The 22,971-nt window shown below is 39.0% G+C and overlaps 1 protein-coding gene across 3 annotated transcripts in view; it reads left to right on the forward strand.

Annotated features, from left to right (window-relative positions):
• Positions 1-22,971, forward strand: part of Oga (O-GlcNAcase) — a 73,226-nt gene that overhangs the window by 40,748 nt on the left and 9,507 nt on the right. For 2 of the 3 annotated variants that reach the window (XM_053778717.2, XM_053778722.2), the window contains exons 5-9: positions 3,846-4,648; positions 6,749-6,923; positions 18,889-18,942; positions 19,960-20,045; positions 20,738-20,934. In XM_053778717.2, coding sequence (XP_053634692.1) covers positions 3,846-4,648; positions 6,749-6,923; positions 18,889-18,942; positions 19,960-20,045; positions 20,738-20,934 — 1,315 coding nt within the window. The remainder of the gene's footprint in view (positions 1-3,845; positions 4,649-6,748; positions 6,924-18,888; positions 18,943-19,959; positions 20,046-20,737; positions 20,935-22,971) is intronic. The other variant, XM_053778730.2, reaches the window with a different exon arrangement.

Raw genomic sequence — 22,971 nt, forward strand, 5'->3', positions numbered from 1 at the left:
CACCACTCACCTTTTTTCCCTCATCAATTCTGTGATTAATAACCTCATCCTTCATAAATCCATCCGCTTACACGTCAACTCCCAAGTATATGAAAACATTCACTTCTTCCATACTTCTCCCCAATTTGATATCCAATTTTTCTTTTATCTAAATCATTTGATACCCTCATCACCTTACTCTTTTCTATGTTCACTTTCAACTTTCTACCTTTACACACATTCCCAAACTCATCCACTAGCCTTCGCAATTTTTCTTTAGAATCTCCCATAAGCACAGTATCATCAGCAAAAAGTAACTGTGTCAATTCCCATTTTGAATTTGATTCCCCATAATTTAATCCCACCCCTCTTCCGAACACCCTAGCATTTACTTCTTTTACAACCCCATCTATAAATATATTAAACAACCATGGTGACATTACACATCCCTGTCTAAGACCTACTTTTACCGGGAAGTAGTCTCCCTCTCTTCTACACACCCTAACCTGAGCCTCACTATCCTCATAAAAACTCTTTACAGTATTTAGTGACTTGCCACCTATTCCATATACTTGCAACATCTGCCACATTGCCCCTCTATCCACTCTATCATATGCCTTTTCTAAATCCATAAATGCAATAAAAACTTCCCTACCTTTATCTAAATACTGTTCACATATATGCTTCAATGTAAACATTTGATCTACACATCCCCTACCCACTCTGAAACCTCCTTGCTCATCTGCAATCCTACATTCTGTCTTACCTCTAATTTCAATTATAACCCTACTGTACACTTTTCCTGGTATACTCAGTAAACTTCTTCCTCTATAATTTTTACAATCTCTTTTGTCCCCTTTCCCTTTATATAAAGGGACTATACATGCTCTCCACCAATCCCTAGGTACCTTCCCCTCTTTCATACCTTTATTAAACAAACGTACCAACCACTCCAACACTATATCCCCCCCTGCTTTTAACATTTCTGTCATGATCCTATCAGTTCCAGCTGCTTTACCATCTATCATTCTACGTAATGCCTCACGTACCTCCTCCACACTTACATTCTGCTCTTCTTCACTCCTAAAAGATGGTATACCTCCCTGGCCAGTGCATGAAATTACCGCCTCCCTTTCTTCCTCAACATTTAAAAGTTCCTCAAAATATTCTCGCCATCTACCTAATACCTCCCTCTACCCATCTACTAACTCCCCTACTCTGTTTTTAACTGACAAATCCATACTTTCCCTAGGCTTTATTAACTTGTTTAACTCACTCCAAAAATTTTTCTTATTTTCATTAAAATTTCTTGACATTGCCTCTCCCACTCCATCATCTGCTCTCCTTTTGCACTCTCTCACCACTCTCTTCACCTTTCTTTTACTCTCCATATACTCTGCTCTTCTTATAATACTTCTGCTTTGTAAAAACCTCTCATAAGCTACCTTTTTCTCTTTTATCACACCCTTTACTTCATCATTCCACCAATTACTTCTCTTTCCTCCTGCCCCCACCCTCTTATAACCACAAACTTCTGCCCCTCATTCTAATACTGCATTTTTAAAACTATTCCAACCCTCTTCAACCCCCCCACTACTCATCTTCGCACTAGCCCACTTTTCTGCCAATAGTCGCTTATATCTCACCCGAACTTCCTCCTCCCTTAGTTTGTACACTTTCACCTCCCTCTTACTTGTTGTTGCCACCTTCCTCTTTTCCCATCTACCACTTACTCTAACTGTAGCTACAACTAAATAATAATCTGATATATCAGTTGCCCCTCTATAAACATGTACATCCTGGAGCCTACCCATCAACCTTTTATCCGCCAATACATAATCTAACAAACTACTTTCATTACGTGCTACATCATACCTTGTATATTTATTTATCCTCTTTTTCATAAAATATGTATTACTTATTACCAAATCTCTTTCTACACACAGCTCAATTAAAGGCTCCCCATTTACATTTACCCCTGGCACCCCAAATTTACCTACTACTCCCTCCATAACATTTTTACCCACTTTAGCATTGAAATCCCCAACCACCATTACTCTCACACTTGATTCAAAACTCCCCACGCATTCACTCAACATTTCCCAAAATCTCTCTCTCTCCTCTACACTTCTCTCTTCTCCAGGTGCATACACGCTTACTATAACCCACTTTTCACATCCAATCTTTATTTTACTCCACATAATCCTTGAATTAATACATTTATAGTCCCTCTTTTCCTGCCATAGCTTATCCTTCAACATTATTGCTACTCCTTCTTTAGCTCTTTAACTCTATTTGAAACCCCTGACCTAATCCCATTTATTCCTCTTCATTGAAACTCTCCCACGCCCTTCAGCTTTGTTTCACTTAAAGCCAGGACATCCACCTTCTTCTCATTCATAACATCCACAATCATCTCTTTCTTATCATTTGCACAACATCCACGCACATTCAGACTTTCCACTTTGACAATTTTCTTCTTATTCTTTTTTAGTAATCTTTACAGGAAAAGGGGTTACCAGCCCATTGTTCCCGGCATTTTAGTTGACTTTTACAACACGCATGGCTTACTGAGGAAAGATTCTTATTCCACTTCCCCATGGATATAAAAGGAAAAAAAAAGTAATAAGACCAAGAACTATTAAGATAAAATCAAAGAAAACTCAGATGAGTGTGTATAAATAAACGTGTACATGTATGTGTAGTGTGACCTAAGTGTAAGTAGAAGTAGCAAGACATACCTGTAATCTTGCATATTTATGAAACAGACAAAAGACACCAGCAATCCTACCATCATGTAAAACAATTACAGGCTTTCGCTTTACATTCACTTGGCAGGACGGTAGTACCTCCCTGGGTGGTTGCTGTCTACAAACCTACTACATATAAAAACAGTAGCCAGCTAGACAACACCAAGCTGCCTCCCAACTCGGCCACCAAGGTATAAATATCAGTGCATTTCTGAATGCACATTAGACTCGCCAATTGACGTGTATTGGACGCGTGATGTGATTTGAATGTTGGCAAAAATCGAACATTTCCGCTAATTTGAGCTCAATTTCAAGCTATTTTCAGTCCTAAAACCAATCAAAATCATCTCTTTCTATAATATATCTTCCAGTCTATGAAATGAGATCAAGAAACCGAGAATACAACCATAAAAACCATGTGGAAACGCACAGCAGTTTTAAACCAAACCATGGTCGCAGTTTTTTCTCATGCACTGCCTGCTGCAGGATTTTTTATATGGTGCACACTTATCACATAGACCCATTCTCTCAAATCTAGGACTAAATTTACCACTCGGAGCTTATCAGGGTGAGCTGAACACGTAGTGTATAGTACTACGGCACTGCAGTGTCCTCAAAGCCGTAGTACCATGGCACAGTCTGTGAAAAGGTTAAATATTTTGAACTTTGGCATGTGTAACAAGCTTTATTTATTAATATTAATTTTTTTTTTTACAAATAAAATAATTAAATATTTAGAACTGTGGCATATGTTTACATGTGTAATTTCTATAGGGTGGTGAATCTATTGACCTGTCTTCCATGTATATGTATTTTTAACACTAATGTAATGCAGCATAACCAGTACAGGTTAATAATTTTTTGGGTCTAAGCTTGTCACTTTTGTGTGATATTTAAATCTTTAGCCATTTGCATTAAAACTAAAATGTCAGTTAAATTAAAATGTTATAAATGCTTAGCCTTTCATGTGGTATGAGTATGTTCATATTATTATAGACATTGTATATTCTGTATGGATTATGTATAGTGCACGTTGGTTTTTGTAATTTTGATACTGATAGCGAGTGTGAATTTTGAAAGATATGGAAGTAATATTAATAACCATTTGTTCTGCAGATGATGCTGTGAGTGCAGATATTAGACTTGAGACAGAGGGGGATGATTCGAGTGACGATTGCCCAACTGGTTTGTCCCCAAATGCCTATCATCCACGAAGGGCTTTGCGAATGGCACTCCAAGATTGGCTTGAAGAGTTTAACCATAATGTTTCTGCATATGGAACTATACAACAACCACAAATTCCAACACCTGTACCTATATTGCCTTCCGTAAATACCTGTATGTCGTTAACATCCACAACTTTAGCCACACCTGGTCTCCCCCAACCAAATATTAATATCTTAGCAGAAGCTGTTCAAGACACAACTTTTAACCCAACCATGAATCCCATCATGAATTCACTAGTCTCTGAAAATAAAGTTCTTGTGGATACAGGACATGAAGAGGCAGATACAGCTTCCACTGTCTCCCAAGATGCCTCATCCACCTCAGGTGTTGAACCAATGGACTGTAATCCATCCCCTGCCACATCCCCACCTCATAATGAAGATAGTATGATGATAGAAAATGGAGAAGTTCCGAAGGTTGAAAGTGAAGAAGACAAAACAACTCCCGTGATTGAAACAGCTCAGGATGAACTGTCGGTCACAGCCAAAACATCACTTACTCTTCCACTAGATTCTACACAAGATAATTCAGATGGGCTTACAGTTGATGATTTGCATCTATTAGCAGATCTTTTTTATCTTCCATTTGAACATGGTAGACAAGGTATCACTATCATGAAGGAGTTCAACTGGTTAAAAATCAATTCACATCTTGTAATTGACTACAAAAAGGATGGAGAGATTAAACCTGAGGTTAGTATTCAACTTATTTGATTTATAGGTGTTTTGATACTATATGGTGTATCCAAAGAAGGTTGATATGCATACCTTTTAAACTGTAATATTTAAGATATACTTGCCATGTTTTTTATTTATGGCACCTTTGCTGATAGGCTGAAACTTCATAGCATGTGCAAATTGAAAACTTACTGTTACATTTATTTTATGGCAGTGCTGCTCTGTCTAACTTTCTAATATTATATTAGCCTTTGTGATGATTTTGAAACTACTTAGTGGCTGAAAATGTAATATATCTTGTTCTTTGCAGTGTCTTTACATATTACCTCCAGATATTTAGTGCATTCATCCTAGTGTCAAATTGTATTCATACTAAATCTTTTTTTTTTTTTTTTTTTTTAAATTCTGACCATCTGGTGTTCCTACATTTTTGTGCTAGTTTGAGTGTTCGTCTAATGACATACTTGGCTCAAACGTCATTCTTGTAATTTTGCACTAGTTAATATGCATATTCAGGTTTGTATTGCCTAAAGTAGCTTGCACTTAATGAACCTAGATTTTCATTGTAATCATTGAAAAAGTTGTAGGTGTTAGGCTGGAGAGTTAGTGGGTGAAAAAAGTGTATGCGCGTGCACATGCAGTTTCAGTAGGGTTCAGAGATAAATTCAATTTGTAATAATAATAAATAATTGGGTAAGAAAAACGGAAATTTTGATATTCTAATTATGAATGACAAAAACTAGTGTGTTTTATTAGAAACTTGGATTGGTAGGGAGCTGGCCTGGTAAGGATGAATTAAAAAATGTGACAAAATAAAGAAAGGGGAAATGCTACAAGTTGTGTTCTGCTTAAACTTGTATAACAAGTGTAAGATTTCTAAGAGTTTGATAATTTCAATACTAAATTAGGTAAAATACAACAAAAAGTGAACTGAATTTGAAAATTATAGGGGAATTTCTTCAATGTGGAGGTTTAGGTTTGATAAATGAACTAAGGCTGGATGGAAAAAGTTACAGGGCATTATTAGTGCAAGTCATTTAGAAGTAGATTGAGGCACTGGAGAATCATGTGACACAAACAAGCATTCTGAATATATAGAGGTAAGAAAGTGTGGCATGTTTACAGATAATTTCAGCTATTTTTGATGTGAAATATTTTTAACATAAAGTGTGTGCATGCCATTGAATTTTGAATGGGGGGGATGAGAGAGAGGGAGGGAAGAGAGAGGATGGGGAGGGGGGAGAGAGGATGGGGAACAAGAGGGGGAGGAAGGAGGGAGGATGGGGAGGAAGAGAGAGGGAGGGAGGATGGTGAGGAAGAGAGAGGGAGGGAGGATGGCAAGGAAGAGAGAGGGAGGGAGGGAGGATGGTGAGGAAGAGAGAGGGAGGGAGGGAGGATGGTGAGGAAGAGGGAGGGAGGGAGGATGGTGAGGAAGAGAGAGGGAGGGAGGATGGTTAGGAAGAGGGAGGGAGGGAGGATGGTGAGGAAGAGGGAGGGAGGGAGGATAGGAAGAGAGGGAGGGAGGATAGGAAGGGAGGGAGGATAGGAAGGGAGGGAGGATGGTGAGGAAGAGAGGGAGGGAGAGAGGATGGTGAGGAACAGAGTGAGGGAGGATGGGGAGGGAAAAGGGGGAGAGGGAAGGATGAAGGTGGGAGGGGGGAATGAGGAGGGAGATTGAGAGGGAGGAAGGGAGACAATGAGAATGTATATGAATGAATAAATGAGAATGAATAGAAAATAGAAATAAATTTGAAATTGTATATGGATAATGTGGAATTCCTTGTAGAATAATTTATGGAGCTGGTCAAGCTTACTAATAGTGAATGAACTTGATTTGCTACTTGAGTTTCCATGATAAATTGTGTAGTGGAAATTTTTTGTTAGACTTTTTGCTCCTTTATTTATAATAATGTGCTCATTTAGTTTGATAATCAACCCACCCTTACATTCTTCTTCATTTATATAATTTTCTATAGCAATTTGTACAATAATGTTAACCATATTTTGGAATTTAAGGTGCAGTTAAAAATTTATATATTGTATGCAGAATTTGCTAATACTGTATACTCTTGGTTAGTCCAAGTTAATTAAGAGTTTACACTTACATTTTTTCAGGTTCAGGAATGGTTTGACAGAGCAGCCAAGTTTGATGAAATGGCTAAAAATGTGAAGAGAATGGCAAATAGACTAAACAAAGTCAAGAATCGATCTCTGTTGTATGACATCTATCCATATATTTGGGACATGAATGGAGTCGTTTGTCTTCTCAACTCCTACGTCGAGTGGCTAGGTACCTGAGTGGTAGCGAAATGTACCCAGAGGGATACACATGCACTCTTAACATCACTATCTGGAATATTTACTCAGGATTTGTGAGAAGTTAAGATGTAATTGGCAGCAAGGCTCATCTTTATTACTCACCCTTATGACTTAATTTCAAACAGATGATGAGCCTTGTAAGCTTTTACTTTACATGCAACAACACATCCTCAGCTTGTTAAGGGCAGTACTTAATATCTTTACAAACTATTGGAAAGCACAATATGTAATACAAACACCTTGTCAAGCATGTACATACTCAACAGGGTATAACCAGCCATGCTGCACCCATCTTTTTTTTAAGAGACCACCACTTTTATCTAGAATTGTTACATCTTTAATGAAAAAATTTAAAAAATTGATGATATCCTCAGCCCAAAGTGTATGTCTCTCACTGCACATTAAATTCAGTCAAGCTCCCAAGCCTTTTTTAAGCTTAATTGAAAGCATCTAATTTGGACAAAAGCACGTTCAAAAGCAAGAGAGGTAGTTACCAGAGGCCATTTATAATCACTAAAAATATATACTATATTTTACTATATATTGTACATAAACATGTGTGTTAAATAAGCTTATTTGTAAATATTCATTCCTCAGTGGTTATTTTGTATGTAATCTAAACCATTCAATGATTCGCTTGTAACAAAATTGCATTTGCTTTTATTTTAAATCATCTGCATATAGATCTTAACTAAATCCTGGTATAGTATTTCTTTTCTAGTGCCATATATGGGTAACAGTTTTTTGTATGTTCAAACCAGATCCTGAATTCCTTTACACTAGTAAAAGGAATATTTGTGTGTCTTGGGGGGGGGGGGGATGGCCATCCAACAGTAAAGGGGCAAGGTCATGCAGAAATATAGCGCATCAATGTGTACACTAACTCACCTACACAGTGACATAAAAGGCAAATATTGAAGGGGAAAAACTGGGTAAACTCAGAGAACATTAGGGGTGTTCTTAAAGCACCAATTCAGCTTCAGAAATTACAGCAAGGTTGTTTTATAGACTCAATAAAGGTCAGTGACAGAAAAGAGCAAGAATGTGCAAACTGGATATTCTTATGCTTCAAGTCGTGGCTACTCCCTGTGCAAGACAAATGCACAAGAGGAAAAGACATGTAGGGGTTGTAGCATGGATTGAGGATTTCCTGAAAGACTTGAACCACTTTGAAGTGTCAGGATAAATTAGTATACACCAACAAGTAGAGTTTCTAAATACTCGTTACTAGGCTCTGTACTTTGCTTGGTGCTTATTGAAGGCATCCTAAATTGACTAAATGCCTACATAAGTTTGTAGGTGTTGTCGAAATTAAGGTGGGTATAGTCTTAAGTTACTGCTAGTTACAATCAAATTAATGAAATTGGGCAACTGGAAACAGAAGGACTTAGTAACATTTATGTTAAATTCTGTCCATTAAAGTGTGTGCCTACTGACCTAAGCTGTATTTGCAGAAAGGAGCCTTCAGAAATCCATACACTTCTTAAGACAAATTGCATGAATATGATAAGTCCAATTTAAAATTGAAACTAGTGTTTGCAGAGATATGCATCCAAATTGGTGCTAGAGCTACAAGAAAGCACTTCACTAATTGTCTGTTATATTGGAGGGGGGCCTTGATGGGATATGACCATACTTTAGGGCATAAACAAGGACAGACTACATGGGTAGTATGTTTAACATGTAGACAGGAATTGAAACAGCAATCCCAACCAAGCCACAAACACTTCTTAAAATGTTGACTTAAAACCAAAGAAGTTGAACAAGTTACACAGTGACAGTAGAACATTCTTACACGAGATGAAGTGTAAAATACGACATTCAAAGATTAGTGTGCCCATTTAATGGTGATTACATAGTTGTAGTTGCAAGAGCAGAGCTGTACTTGCTGTCTTCCTTATTTTATCTCAACATTTAATTCTAGCAGTTGTATTTATACATCCTCTTGTAACTCATTTAGTGTTCTACCACTGAAGAAAAATTACCTAGTACTGTATTCTTTTAGCACAGCTTCATCATTTTGCATTTGGCTTCTAGTCCTTGTTTATGGTGCCAACAAATCTGTTACCTTGTATTTTGATCTTTGTTTATTTTTCATCACTTCATACAATGTGGGTATTTCTAGCATTTTTTTTTTTTTTTTTTTTTTAATTTAAGCCATTTTACAGCAAGTCTTTGGTTTTGATCCATACTGTCCATGATTTTGGCTCAAGATGTATTGTGAACAGATATTTTAAAACTCGCCCAACCATTTGCAATACTTTCTTTTCAGGCAATTTTAAAGGTTGCCAGTGAACCAAAAGTTTTTCTTAGAGTTCATTTACATGATATAAAAACTTTTGTCCATGTCTCTTAGATTGCAGTGTGACATTTTTAATGTTTTATGCTGTATTCATGTGGCCTGTAACTGTTTTTTTTCCTCATTTCCATCATTTACTGTTCGATAAAATCCATCTTTCATTTCATTTGCTCAATTTTTTTCAGTCTTCTGGTACAGATTTTTTTTTTTTTATGTAGGATTTTTGCATCTGCAAAGTTCAAGATACAAAAGAGTCCACCATTTGTGCAACCACAAGTTGCATTTTTCAATATATTGTGATTAACATTTTGTTCCCAAGACCAAGCTTTGTGGAAAAGTAGTTGTATAAGAACTTTCTCAGCGATGAAAAAGATGTTCAGGGATTTCTACGGCCTGGGAAAAGCCAGTTACTGACTTGGGTGGTACAAGTTTGGTGTAGGCATAGAGCTCATTTAGTATAGTACAATTTAGTAAGGTAATTTGATTTATGTTATGAATGCTGGCAGATGTGGTGGAAGATGATGTAATAGTAGCTGATACATCCTACCACACACACATTCTGGTATTGTAGAGCGATACATCAACTCTAACACTAGCACTTGCATACCTTGATTCACCCGCATACCTTGACTCACTCACATACCTTGTTTCACTTGCATACCTTGCCTCACTCGCATACCTTGACTCATATCTTGACTCACTCGCATATCTTGACTCATATACCTTGACTCACTCATACCTTGGCTCTCTCATACCTTGACTCACTCGTATACCTTGACTCTCTCATACCTTGACTCGCTCATATACCTTGACTCACTCGTATACCTTGACTCACTCGTATACCTCGTATAAGGGAAATCGGTCTGACATCACTGGAGGACAGGAGGGTCAGAGGAGACATGATAACAACATACAAAATACTGCGTGGAATAGACAAGGTGGACAGAGACAGGATGTTCCAGAGATGGGACACAGAAACAAGGGGTCACAATTGGAAGCTGAAGACTCAGATGAATCAAAGGGATGTTAGGAAGTATTTCTTCAGTCATAGAGTAGTTAGGAAGTGGAATAGTCTGGCAAGCGATGTAATGGAGGCAGGAACTATACATAGTTTTAAGACGAGGTATGATAAAGCTCATGGAGCAGGGGGAGAGAGGACCTAGTAGCGGTCGGTGAAGAGGCGGGGCCAGGAGCTGAGTATCGACCCCTGCAACCACAATTAGGTGAGTGTACACACACACACAATGTACACACACACAATGTACACACACACAATGTGTACATGCACACAATGTACACACACACACAATGTACACACACACAATGTACACACAGTGTACACACACAATGTACACACACACAATGTACACACACACAATGTACACACACACATGTACACACACACACACATACATGTACACACACACATGTACACACACACATGTACACACACACATGTACACACACACACACATGTACACACACACATGTACACACATGTACACACATGTACACACATGTACACACATGTACACACACACATGTACACACACATGTACACACATGTACACACACATGTACACCACACTTGTACACACACATGTACACACACATGTAACAAACACATGTACACACACACACACACACACACACACACACACACACACACACACACACACACACACACTGTACACACAATGTACACCACACACACAATGTACACCACACACACAATGTATACCACACACAAACCAAGCAAGGATAACAGGGAAGGCACTACAGTGGATCAGGGAATACATGTCAGGAAGACAGCAGCGAGTCATGGTACGTGGCAAGGTGTCAGAGTGGGCACCTGTAACCAGCGGGGTCCCACAGGGGTCAGTCCTAGGACCAGTGCTGTTTCTGGTATTTGTGAATTACATGACGGAAGGAATAGACTCTGAGGTGTCCCTGTTTGCAGATGACGTAAAATTGATGAGAAGAATTCACTCGATCGAAGACCAGGCAGAACTACGAAGGCATCTGGGCAGGCTGCAGACTTGGTCCAGCAATTGGCTCCTGGAGTTCAATCCCACCAAGTGCAAAGTCATGAAGATTGGGGAAGGGCAAAGAAGACTGCAGACGGAGTGCAGTCTAAGGGGCCAGAGACTACAAACCTCACTCAAGGAAAAAGATCTTGGGGTGAGTATAACACCAGGCACAACTCCTGAAGCGCACATCAAACAAAAAACAGCTGCAGCATATGGGCGCCTAGCAAACCTCAGAACAGCATTCCGACACCTTACTAAGGAATTGTTCAGGACCCTGTACACAGTGTACGTTAGGCCCATATTGGAGTATGCGGCACCAGTTTGGAACCCACACCTAGCCAAGCACGTAAAAAAACTAGAGAAAGTGCAAAAGTTTGCAACAAGACTAGTCCCAGAGCTAAGAGGTATGTCCTACGAGGAGAGGTTAAGGGAAATCAACCTGACGACACTGGAGGACAGGAGAGATAGGGGGGACGTGATAACGACATACAAAATACCGAGAGGAATTGACAAGGTGGGCAAAGACAGGATGTTCCGAAGATTGGACACAGTAACAAGGGGACACATTTGGAAGTTAAAGACACAGATGAATTACAGGGATGTTAGGAAGTATTTCTTCGGCCACAGAATAGTCAGTAAGTGGAATAGTTTGGGAAGCGATGTAGTGGAGGCAGGATCTATACATAGCTTTAAGCAGAGGTATGATAAAGCTCATGCTTCAGGGAGAGTGACCTAGTAGCGACCAGTGAAGAGGCGGGGCCACGAGCTCGGACTTGACCCCTGCAACCTCACCTAGGTGAATACAACTAGGTGAGTATACATGTACACACACACACACACACACACACATACACACATGTACACACCTGTACACACACGTACACACACACACGTACACACACACGTACACACATGTACACACACACGTACACACACGTACACACATGTACACACGTACACACACGTACATGTACACACATGTACACACACGTACACACATGTACACACACACACACACACACACACACACACACACACACACACACACACACACACACACACACACACACACACACACATGCACACACACACACACACACATATAACTAGTTTATTGTATATAACCAGTTTATTTGGTGACTTGCAGCAGAGCGGGGTTCAATGATAAACTTCTTCGGAGGCTTCTTACTTTATTTGCAAAGTCGTGGTGTACACAGGCAGTGTGTTAAGTGCCCATGGCCTGGGAGGGCCATGGCCACAAGGAGATAGGAGTCCCCCTGTTGACTGCGTCTAAGGCTGCTGAGAGAGTGAGCGAGTGGGACCAGCGTCCCACTGACCTGGGCAGGCCTAGAGGGCAGCACCTGAGTGCTGCAAAATATGAACTAAGCTGGCAGACAGCATAGGCTGTCTGTGCAGACAATACAGGCTGTCTACATGTACACACACATGTACACACACACATGTACACACACATGTACACACACATGTACACACATGTACACACATGTACACACACATGTACACACACATGTACACACACATGTACACACACATGTACACACATGTACACACACATGTACACACACAATGTACACCACACACTGTACACCACACACTGTACACCACACTGTACACCACACACTGTACACACACACCTACACACACACCTACACACACACCTATGCACACACCTACACACACACCTATGCACACACCTACACACACACCTACACACACACCTACACACACACCTACACACACACCTACACACACACCTACACACACACCTACACACACACACACCTACACACACACCTACACACACACACCTACACACACACACCTACACACACACACCTACACACACACACCTACACACACACTTACACACACACACCTACACACACACACCTACACACACACACCTACACACACACACACACCTACACACATACACCTACACACACACACACCTACACACACACACTCACACCTACACACACACACACCTACACACACACACACCTACACACACACACACACCTACACACACACACCTACACACACACACCTACACACACACCTACACACCTACACACACACCTACACACACACCTACACACACACCTACACACACACCTACACACACCTACACACACACCTACACACACACACCTACACACACACCTACACACACACACCTACACACACACACCTACACACACACACCTACACACACACACACACACACCTACACACACACACACACACACCTACACACACACACACACACACCTACACACATACACCTACACACACACACCTACACACACACACTCACACCTACACACACACACACCTACACACACACACACCTACACACACACACCTACACACACACACCTACACACACACCTACACACCTACACACACACCTACACACACACACCTACACACACACACACCTACACACACACACCTACACACACACACCTACACACACACACCTACACACACACACCACACACACACCTACACACACACACCTACACACACACACCTACACACACACACCTACACACACACACACCTACACACACACCTACACACACACACACCTACACACACACACCTACACACACACACACCTACACACACACACCTACACACACACACCTACACACACACACCTACACACACACACCTACACACACACCTACACACACACCTACACACACACCTTCACACACACCTACACACACACCTACACACACACACCTACACACACACACCTACACACACACACCTACACACACACACCTACACACACACACAATGTACACCACACCCACACACATGCCCACACCCACACCCACAATGTACATACACATGTACACACACATGCACACACACATGAAGGAGGAAAGAGGAGTGATTGGTGCAATGATGAAGTAAAGGGTGTGATAAAAGAGAAAAAGGTAGCTTATGAGAGGTATTTACAAAACAGAAGTGTTATAAGAAGAGTAGAGTATATGGAGAGTAAAAGAAACGTGAAGAGAGTGGTGAGAGAGTGCAAAAGGAGAGCGGATGATAGTGGGAGAGGTACTGTCAAGAAATTTTAATGAAAATAAGAAAAAATTTTGGAGTGAGTTAAACAAGTTAAGAAAGCCTAGGGTACAAATGGATTTGTCAGTCAAAAATGGAGTAGGGCAGTTAGTAGATGGGGAGATGGAGGTTTTGGGTAGATGGCGAGAATATTTTGAGGAACTTTTAAATGTTGACGAAGAAAGGGAGGCAGTAATTTCACACACTGGCCAGGGAGGTATACCATCTTTTAGGAGTGAAGAAGAGCAGGATGTGAGTGTGGGGGAGGTGCGTGAGGCATTACGTAGAATGAAAGGGGGTAAAGGAGCTGGAACTGACGGGATCATGACAGAAATGTTAAAAGCAGGGGGGGACGTAGTGTTGGAGTGGTTGGTATTTTTGTTTAATAAATGTATGAAAGAGGGGAAGGTACCTAGGGATTGGCAGAGAGGGTGTATAGTCCCTTTATGTAAAGGGAAGGGGGACAAAAGAGATTGTAAAAATTATAGAGGAATAAGTTTACTGAGTATACCAGGAAAAGTGTACAGTAGGGTTATTATTAAAAGAATTAGAGGTAAGACAGAATGTAGAATTGTGAATGAGCAAGGAGGTTTTAGAGTGGGTAGGGGATGTGTAGATCAAGTGTTTACATTGAAGCATATATATATGAGCAGTATTTAGATAAAGGTAGGGAAGTTTTTATTGGATTTATGGATTTAGAAAAGGCATATGATAGAGTGGATAGGGAAGCAATGTGGCAGATGTTGCAAGTATTTGGAATAGTTGGTAAGTTACTAAATGCTGTAAAGAGTTTTTATGAGGATAGTGAGGCTCAGGTTAGGGTGTGTAGAAGAGAGGGAGACTACTTCCCGGTAAAAGTAGGTCTTAGACAGGGATGTGTAATGTCACCATGGTTGTTTAATATATTTATAGATGGGGTTGTAAGAGAAGTAAATGCTAGGGTGTTTGGGAGAGGGGTGGGATTAAATTATGGGGAATTAAATACAAAATGGGAAGTGACACAGGCAGGGTGACCCAAAAAAGAAAGTAAATCCCCAAAAAGAAAATACTTTCATCATCATTCAACACTTTCACCTCACACATAATCACCGTTTTTGCACAGGTGCTCAGAATACAGCAGTTTAGAAGCATATACGTTTAAAGATACACAACGTTTCCCTCCAAACTGCCGATATCCCAAACTCCTCCTTTAAAGTGCAGGCATTGTACTTCCCATTTCCAGGACTCAAGTCCGGCTATATAAAATAACCGGTTTCCCTGAATCCCTTCACTAAGTATTACCCTGCTCACACTCCAACAGCTTGTCAGGTCCCAAATACCATTCATCTCCATTCACTCCTATCTAACACACTCATGCACGCTTGCTGGAAGTCCAAGCCCCTCGCCCACAAAACCTCCTTTACCCCCTCCCTCCAACCTTTTTGAGGACGACCCCTACCCTGCACTCCTTCCCCTACAGATTTATATGCTCTCCATGTCATTCTACTTTGATCCATTCTCTCTAAATGACCAAACCACCTCAACAACCCTTCTTCAGCCCTCTGACTAATACTTTTATTATCTCCACACCTCCTAATTTCCACACACATATTGTAATAATGCAGTAGTCTGCATAACAGTAAGTCCTATTTTTTGTGTGAATAAAAATTCAAAATAGAAAGCACGAGTAATTTAAGAGGGATCTGGAGATGTGACTGATAACAGAGAAAATGTTATTTTAGTGCCAGGAATGTCTGCATTGTTCATTTTGGACCCTATTTTGAAATTGGCGTCTTTCAATATGCTTGAAATTGGCCAAATTGCCAGTTTCTGACCACTTTATTGGGTAGTTGAAATTGGTAAATGGGCAGTTTCTTGTACTCAGTCAATAGACCAAATGGAGTTCTAAAGAAATGGCTGTGAGTTGGGTCGACTGGAACAATGGAATTGGCTGAAAATAGGGCTCAAAGTGGGCGAAATGTTGTCATTGCTTGTCGACACGGAATGTGTGGAGATGGTTGGTTTGGCCCTAATGGCTTGAGGTGGATGGCTGTGGTTATTGTTTAAAGTAAATATATAGTACAGTGGTTGATAAGTGTTCTGTAGTGCCGTAAGCATCTTGTAATGTGTCAGGTTTCTTACCCTGCAGCATTGACCTGTTTGACATTTTCACCAGGTCACAGTCTGCCCTGCTCTTTGCACAGACATTTAATATGTCATTGTTTCTAATTGTATGGATAGTGAATTCTTTGACCCCTAAGTGTGAGCAGTCTGCTTGCTTTTCTTATTTGCACCTTCAACATCAGTAATATTCCTCTTGGGTACCAGAAATGAGACGAGGTGGGGGAGATTTTTTTTTAAATCATTTGATAAACGCATAGTAAGGCACTAGACCCTCCAGAAAGTAATTCTAGGCAGCATGGGTGACAGTCACTCTCTGAACACTCGACCCATAGTTCAACTTTTATTGTATGGGGGAAGTTTTATGTTGCAAAATCTAAAGATTTTACACACAGCTTGATATCTCCCACACTTAATAAGCATATTATCAAGTCTTTTTGTGCTCTTGATAAAGAAAAAAAAACTTTTTCAATCACATTTAAACAAAATTCCACTATGTAGCGAGGGGTTGCCATGCTTGAAATCACGATTCTTTTGCTCAATGTTAGTTTGTCTAGAGTTTAAATCACTTACGTTATCGGGTTTTAATATATAAAAAGACATAGAGCTTGTATGCTGTCCATGACTAAATATGTTGCCATCTTTTTTTCTCCCCATCTGTGATATTGTTTCTGGATATGTAAAATGTTTGTTTCCTTAGGACAGATTTGCCTTTGTCGTTAAAATGCCTGTTAGTTTATGGTTAGAAAGATTGTGATAATCATTAAAAAGCCTAATGTGGTTTTGACAGTGCTAATAACAACAATTTATTACAAAGCTTCTCAGGTTTGTGGATTGTCAAACTTGTAGCTTTCTTTAGGGTTAGCTTGAATCTGAACTCGATAAAATTTTGACTAGATTTGTATGTTGAATAAACAAAAGGATGTTGATTGAACAATGGATTATTACATTTTTTCATGTAATTCTTAAAGTTAATATGTTAAACCTCAATTGTCTTTCATAGGCTTAACTAAAATTAAGGTTTTATACAATAGTCTTACTGTTTCTCTGTTGAAAGTGCATATTTCTTCTAAAATGTGTTATAAGGCATTGATATTAAAACTTGCAATATAGTCACTGAGGAATGTTGTTCATACTTTAGTCAAGTTTTAGGTTTTTGTTCATTATATGTTAAGTATTGCCCTCTTACAGCAGTGCTGTTAGATATGAACTGGTGAAGGGCACTTGATATTTAGGAGCCTAATTATTATGGAGTGTTGTTGTGTGAATATAACATGCCATCGAATCACTCACTTGTAAGTTTGCTCTTCTCTTTGTGAGTGCTCCTTTCATTCTATCCTATATACGTATGTATGTATGTGTATATATATATATATATATATATATATATATGTTATATATTATATATAAATATATATATATATATATATATATATATATATATATAAATATATTTATATATACACCTACCATCCGACTTACGACCTGCTCGACTTATGACCACTCGACTTATGACCACTCGACTTATGACCACTCGACTTATGACCACTCGACTTACGACCACTCGACTTACGACCGTGTTTTTATGCCAAATTTCTGGGAAATAAACAAGTATTTGTGTTGTACACAGTGTTTATCCTAAACCTTACAGTATAAAATACAGTACTAACAGCATAAAAAGTAAAGTAAAACATGAAATACCAAAATAAAACAATAAAATAGTCATTACAAAAATGTTTTGTTGATATTCATTAGTAAAGTTTGACTTACGACCATTTTGACTTGGGACCAGTTTCTCGGAACTGAACTCGGTCCTAAGTTGGATGGTAGGTGTATATAAATATATTTATATATATATAAATATATTTATATTAAATATATTTATATATATATAAATATATTTATATATATATAAATATATTTATATATATATATATATAAATATATTTATATATAAATATATTTATAAATATATTTATATATATATATTTATAAATATATTTATATATATATATTTATATATATATATTTATATATAAATATATATATAAATATATATATATATATATATATATATATATATATATATATATATATATATATATATATATATATATATATATATATACTTTTTTTAAGTAGAATGAAAGACCAGAGGCCGTTCTCTGACTTTGCCATTGTAATTTGTTTATTTTATTTTATTTTACTATATATTTCAACAAAGATGGGGAAGAGATTGTTTCATTGTTTACTAAAAAGCTAATTTACAATGGCCAATGATTTGAGAGCTGCTGGTTGTGGTAAAACAAATGTAAAATATGAAGCAGAGTAGCCAAGCTATCCACACTTTCTTGGAAACCAGCTTTATTAATCAGCAACTCTTCTTTCTTTCTCCCTTACAGCATTGGGCCAGGTTTCACCTCTGGTCGGCAACTACGTTCATGGCAACTATACCTGTACGTAACTCAGCATATGGGTAGTATATATGTATATACAAACACACTCAAGTGAAATGAGAATTTTAGTAACTTATAGCTAGTGTCAGCCACATGCGCTTGCGACGCGCTTTAGGGCAAGCATTCTGCGTGCGCTAGCAAGCCCTCGCTTGGGTATTGCGTTGCATTGAGGAGAACTGCAAACAGGTATGGTAAACTTGGATTATTCATCCTGTCTCAGATATTCTTTGACTTGCAGCACAAATATATGGATGCACAACTGTGTCCTATTTCTTTTTAATTCATGCCATCGTAGTTCATTAGTAGTGATTGTGCTGCATGTCCAGGAACATCTGAGGGGTATTGTAATAAGAATATTAAAATGGCTTTCCTTCCAGATGGTAGAGCATTTCTCTTGTCCTCTGTCTCCTTTTCCTTTCATAGTATCAAGCCCTAACCTCATGGACTGACTTGTTTCAACCCCCTCCTCCTGCCTTGAAACTTTGATTATGGCAAGTCAGTTTTATTGAGGGTGCAGCAGTGTACATTTGCACAGTATTACAATGACAAACTGAGGCTACTTGTTATGTTTTCAAAAAAGCTTTCAGCCGTTTGTTTTCCAGTTTGAGGAGACAGGGAAGAAGAGACATGCTCAGTATTCTCATTCACATGTGCGCATTCTGCGTTGGCGCTAGGCAAAGTTAGACAGGGCGCATCTGCGAATTTTATATTTTCAGACACTCCCTTCCCCTTGCAGCTGCAGCTGCTTATAGCTATGTGGCTGATGTTAGGCCCCCTTTCAAGTGTCTGGAGCTGCTCTTGAAATATTCTTCTTTTTTTTTAATAACCTTACAGTTGGATGAGCCTCTCTCACCAGGTGTAATTATCTTGATTCTACCATTGCTTGTAAGTACTAAGGCTCTTAGATAAGCAAGAGCAGGACATTGTTGGCTGCTTTGTATGATATATAAGCGTGATTTAACCCAAAAGCGCTGAGTTGCGTGTAGTGAGTGGTTACCATTTGCATCGTCACTGCAGGGTTCAGTAAGGGATGGCGCGAGGTATTTATGTCTGGCGACCAGGAGCCATGGATCTTCAGGGGAGGACTGACCGCCGAATTTCAAGTATGTATAAATATAACTTGGGGTAGGCTTGAATGGAAATCCTGATGATTATACAGAAAACCTATCTCCACTGATATCAAAATCTAATGTGAAACCTGGTCTTTGCACTTTGTTATTAAAACAAAAATAGAAGAAGACAATCAGGGATTTCACCTTGCCTTACCTCATGTGCGCTGCGCTGCCTTGCAACCTGAGTACCACTTTTCTAGAATGGATCTAAAATGGTCTTAAAAGTAGGTAGCTTTTGCAGGTACAAGAGGAAACAGAAGAAGAATTTTCGTGATGAGGTCGCCATCAGCCGCGCTTCAGCGTTTTACCAACAGCTGCGCTTCAGCATTTTTCCATGTTTTATATATCATAGGCCTCGTGCAGCCTAATCTAGATTGAAGTGAGTAAATGTATTTTGATACTGTGTAAGTGAAAATGTGGTACTCGGGTACTCTTTCTTGTCCTACTCTGGGATGAGTCGATATACACCAGTAATTGTTCGCTAATGGTGGGGGAGTAAATCAAGCTAATGCACAGTGACTCCTGGTAACACTGTTACTTGCTGAATTTTATAGCAAGCTTTGATAAAGTAATGGGCAATTTGTGTGATATAAATGGACACAAGCATCCTAACTGGAGTATCAACTTATCCCTATCCGTAGTTTTTAGTGACACAGAACTTACAGTTTTTGCATTGCCCACAGCGGCTCATACCTGTAGATGCGAGCAACGACCTCTTTGTGTACAAAGCTCCAGAGGTACCAACAAAACACAGCTATTGCATCCGGCCATACCTTCCTGAAGATAAACCTAAAGTTTATAGTCTAATCCTTCGAACATCAGATGATCGAAGAGATGGTACTGCTTTGTATTCTGCCCATCCAGACTTGCCAGGTGACTTGTGAGTAAAGAATACACATTTCTGGTACTTGCATGCCCCTATATTCGACCTGAATATTGTTAATTCCATCTTGTCTTGATTTCACTCTGTATTTTTGGATGTAATTAACCCCTTGACTGGCGCAACCCCAAATCCTGAGGCGTCTCCTGGTGTCGCACCCCTCCCCCTCTTCCAAGATTATTTTTTCTTATGAAACGATAGAGAATCTTTTCCCGATTGTGATGACACCAAAAGAACGAAATTTGATGGAAAACTGACAAAATTACGCTCTTGCGAAGTTAGTGGCCTCGGCGATATTTACGAATTGGCAATTTCGCCCACTTTGAGCCCTATTTTCAGCTAATTCCGTTGTTCCAGTCGACCAAACTCATAGCTATTTCTTTAGAACTCCATATTCTATCGATTGAGTACAAGAAACTGCCCATTTACCGATTTCAACTACCCAATAACGTGGTCAGAAATTTGCAATTTGGCCAATTTCATGAAAATTAAAAAATATGACAATTTCAAAATAGGGTCCAGAATGAACAATGCAGACATTCCTGGCTGTAAAATAACATTTTCTTTGTTCATCAGTCATGTCTCCAGGCCTCTCTGATATTACTCTTGCTTTCTATTTTGAATTTTTATTAAAAAAATAGAAGATTTACTATTATGCAGACTACTGCAATATTATAATAATTGTATAAATAATGTTAATCCATTCATGACTGCATACTAGAATGGCTACTTGGACATTTATTGGAAAATGACATCATTTGTTTACTTTTGAACATCGGCAAAAATCAAACATTTCCCATACTTTGAGCTCCATTTCAAGGTTTTTTTCATAGTAAAACCAATCAAAATTACCTCTATTTCTATAATATGTTTTGCATTCTATCGAATGAGACCAGGAAAACGAGAATACAACCATAAATACTATACAAAAATTGACCACAAATTCAGCATTTTAATAAAAAAAAAAACTGTCGGAGTTTTTTTTTTTTCCTCATGCACTGCGTGCTGCAGGATTTTGTTTATATGGTGCACACAGACCCATTCCCTCATGTGTGGGCCTACCAGCTTTCTCCTGCCCGATTTGAAGCCGCTAGAATTTATAAGTATACGTCAAAAACGGTGGCTCGTAAGACGTATATATACGACCAAAACAGTCAAAGGGTTAATATCCATATCAGGAGGGAAAGTTGGGGGGCCTATCTACATGGTTTTCAGTTACTGTTTTTCCTTAAATTTATTGTCTTGAGAATGCATCCTCACATTGGCTTTCATCTTGAAACACCTCGCTTGTCTCAGAAAATGAAGTTTAGCATTGTAATTGTACAGTGTAATATGTAATTTCCCACTTAAAAAAAAAATTGGGAGTATATTTCAAAGCCTTCTGGAGCAGTGACTAATTTGGCACATGTTCTTTAAAATATTTTGAAGGTACTAGAAATTTTTTTTTTTTTTAAACAATAACTTATCTTAAACATGCATACTGTAATTGTATTGTTTGTTTTAGTACTCAAATTCTGTCACTCAAAATTCCACAAAACAGTTTATGTACACACTAAACTGACAATGTTTATCTGCCTTGGTTTTGACTGTTAATGATATGTATAAATTGTGTACAATTGCTGTAGATGCTATTACAGTTCTTGCAGTGTGTGTGTGTGTGTGTGTGTGTGTGTGTGTGTGTGTGTGTGTGTGTGTGTGTGTGTGTGTGTGTGTGTGTGTGTGTGTGTGTGTGTGTGTGTGTGTATGTGAGTGAATGAGTGAATGAATGAGTCTGACCTAACTTGATGACTGATTGACCTACCTGACTTGACTGACTGATGCATGAATTCATGGGTTTTGTTGTATGAGTGTGAGGCATGAGTTTTAAATATGTCAAAAAGGAGTAAGCTAAGTTGACTAGGATGTTACATAGATCTGGGGTGGATGGGAGGAGGAATAGGGTAGGATGGAGGGGGCATAGGTTTCGAGTTCTAAGTGTTTTCCCTATCCAACAGGCTTGTGTAAGAACATGAGAGTGAGTGGAGGCAAGTGGCTTTT

This window comes from Cherax quadricarinatus, chromosome 1 (genome assembly GCF_038502225.1).
Source record: "Cherax quadricarinatus isolate ZL_2023a chromosome 1, ASM3850222v1, whole genome shotgun sequence".
Taxonomy (NCBI): Eukaryota; Metazoa; Arthropoda; class Malacostraca; order Decapoda; family Parastacidae; genus Cherax; species Cherax quadricarinatus.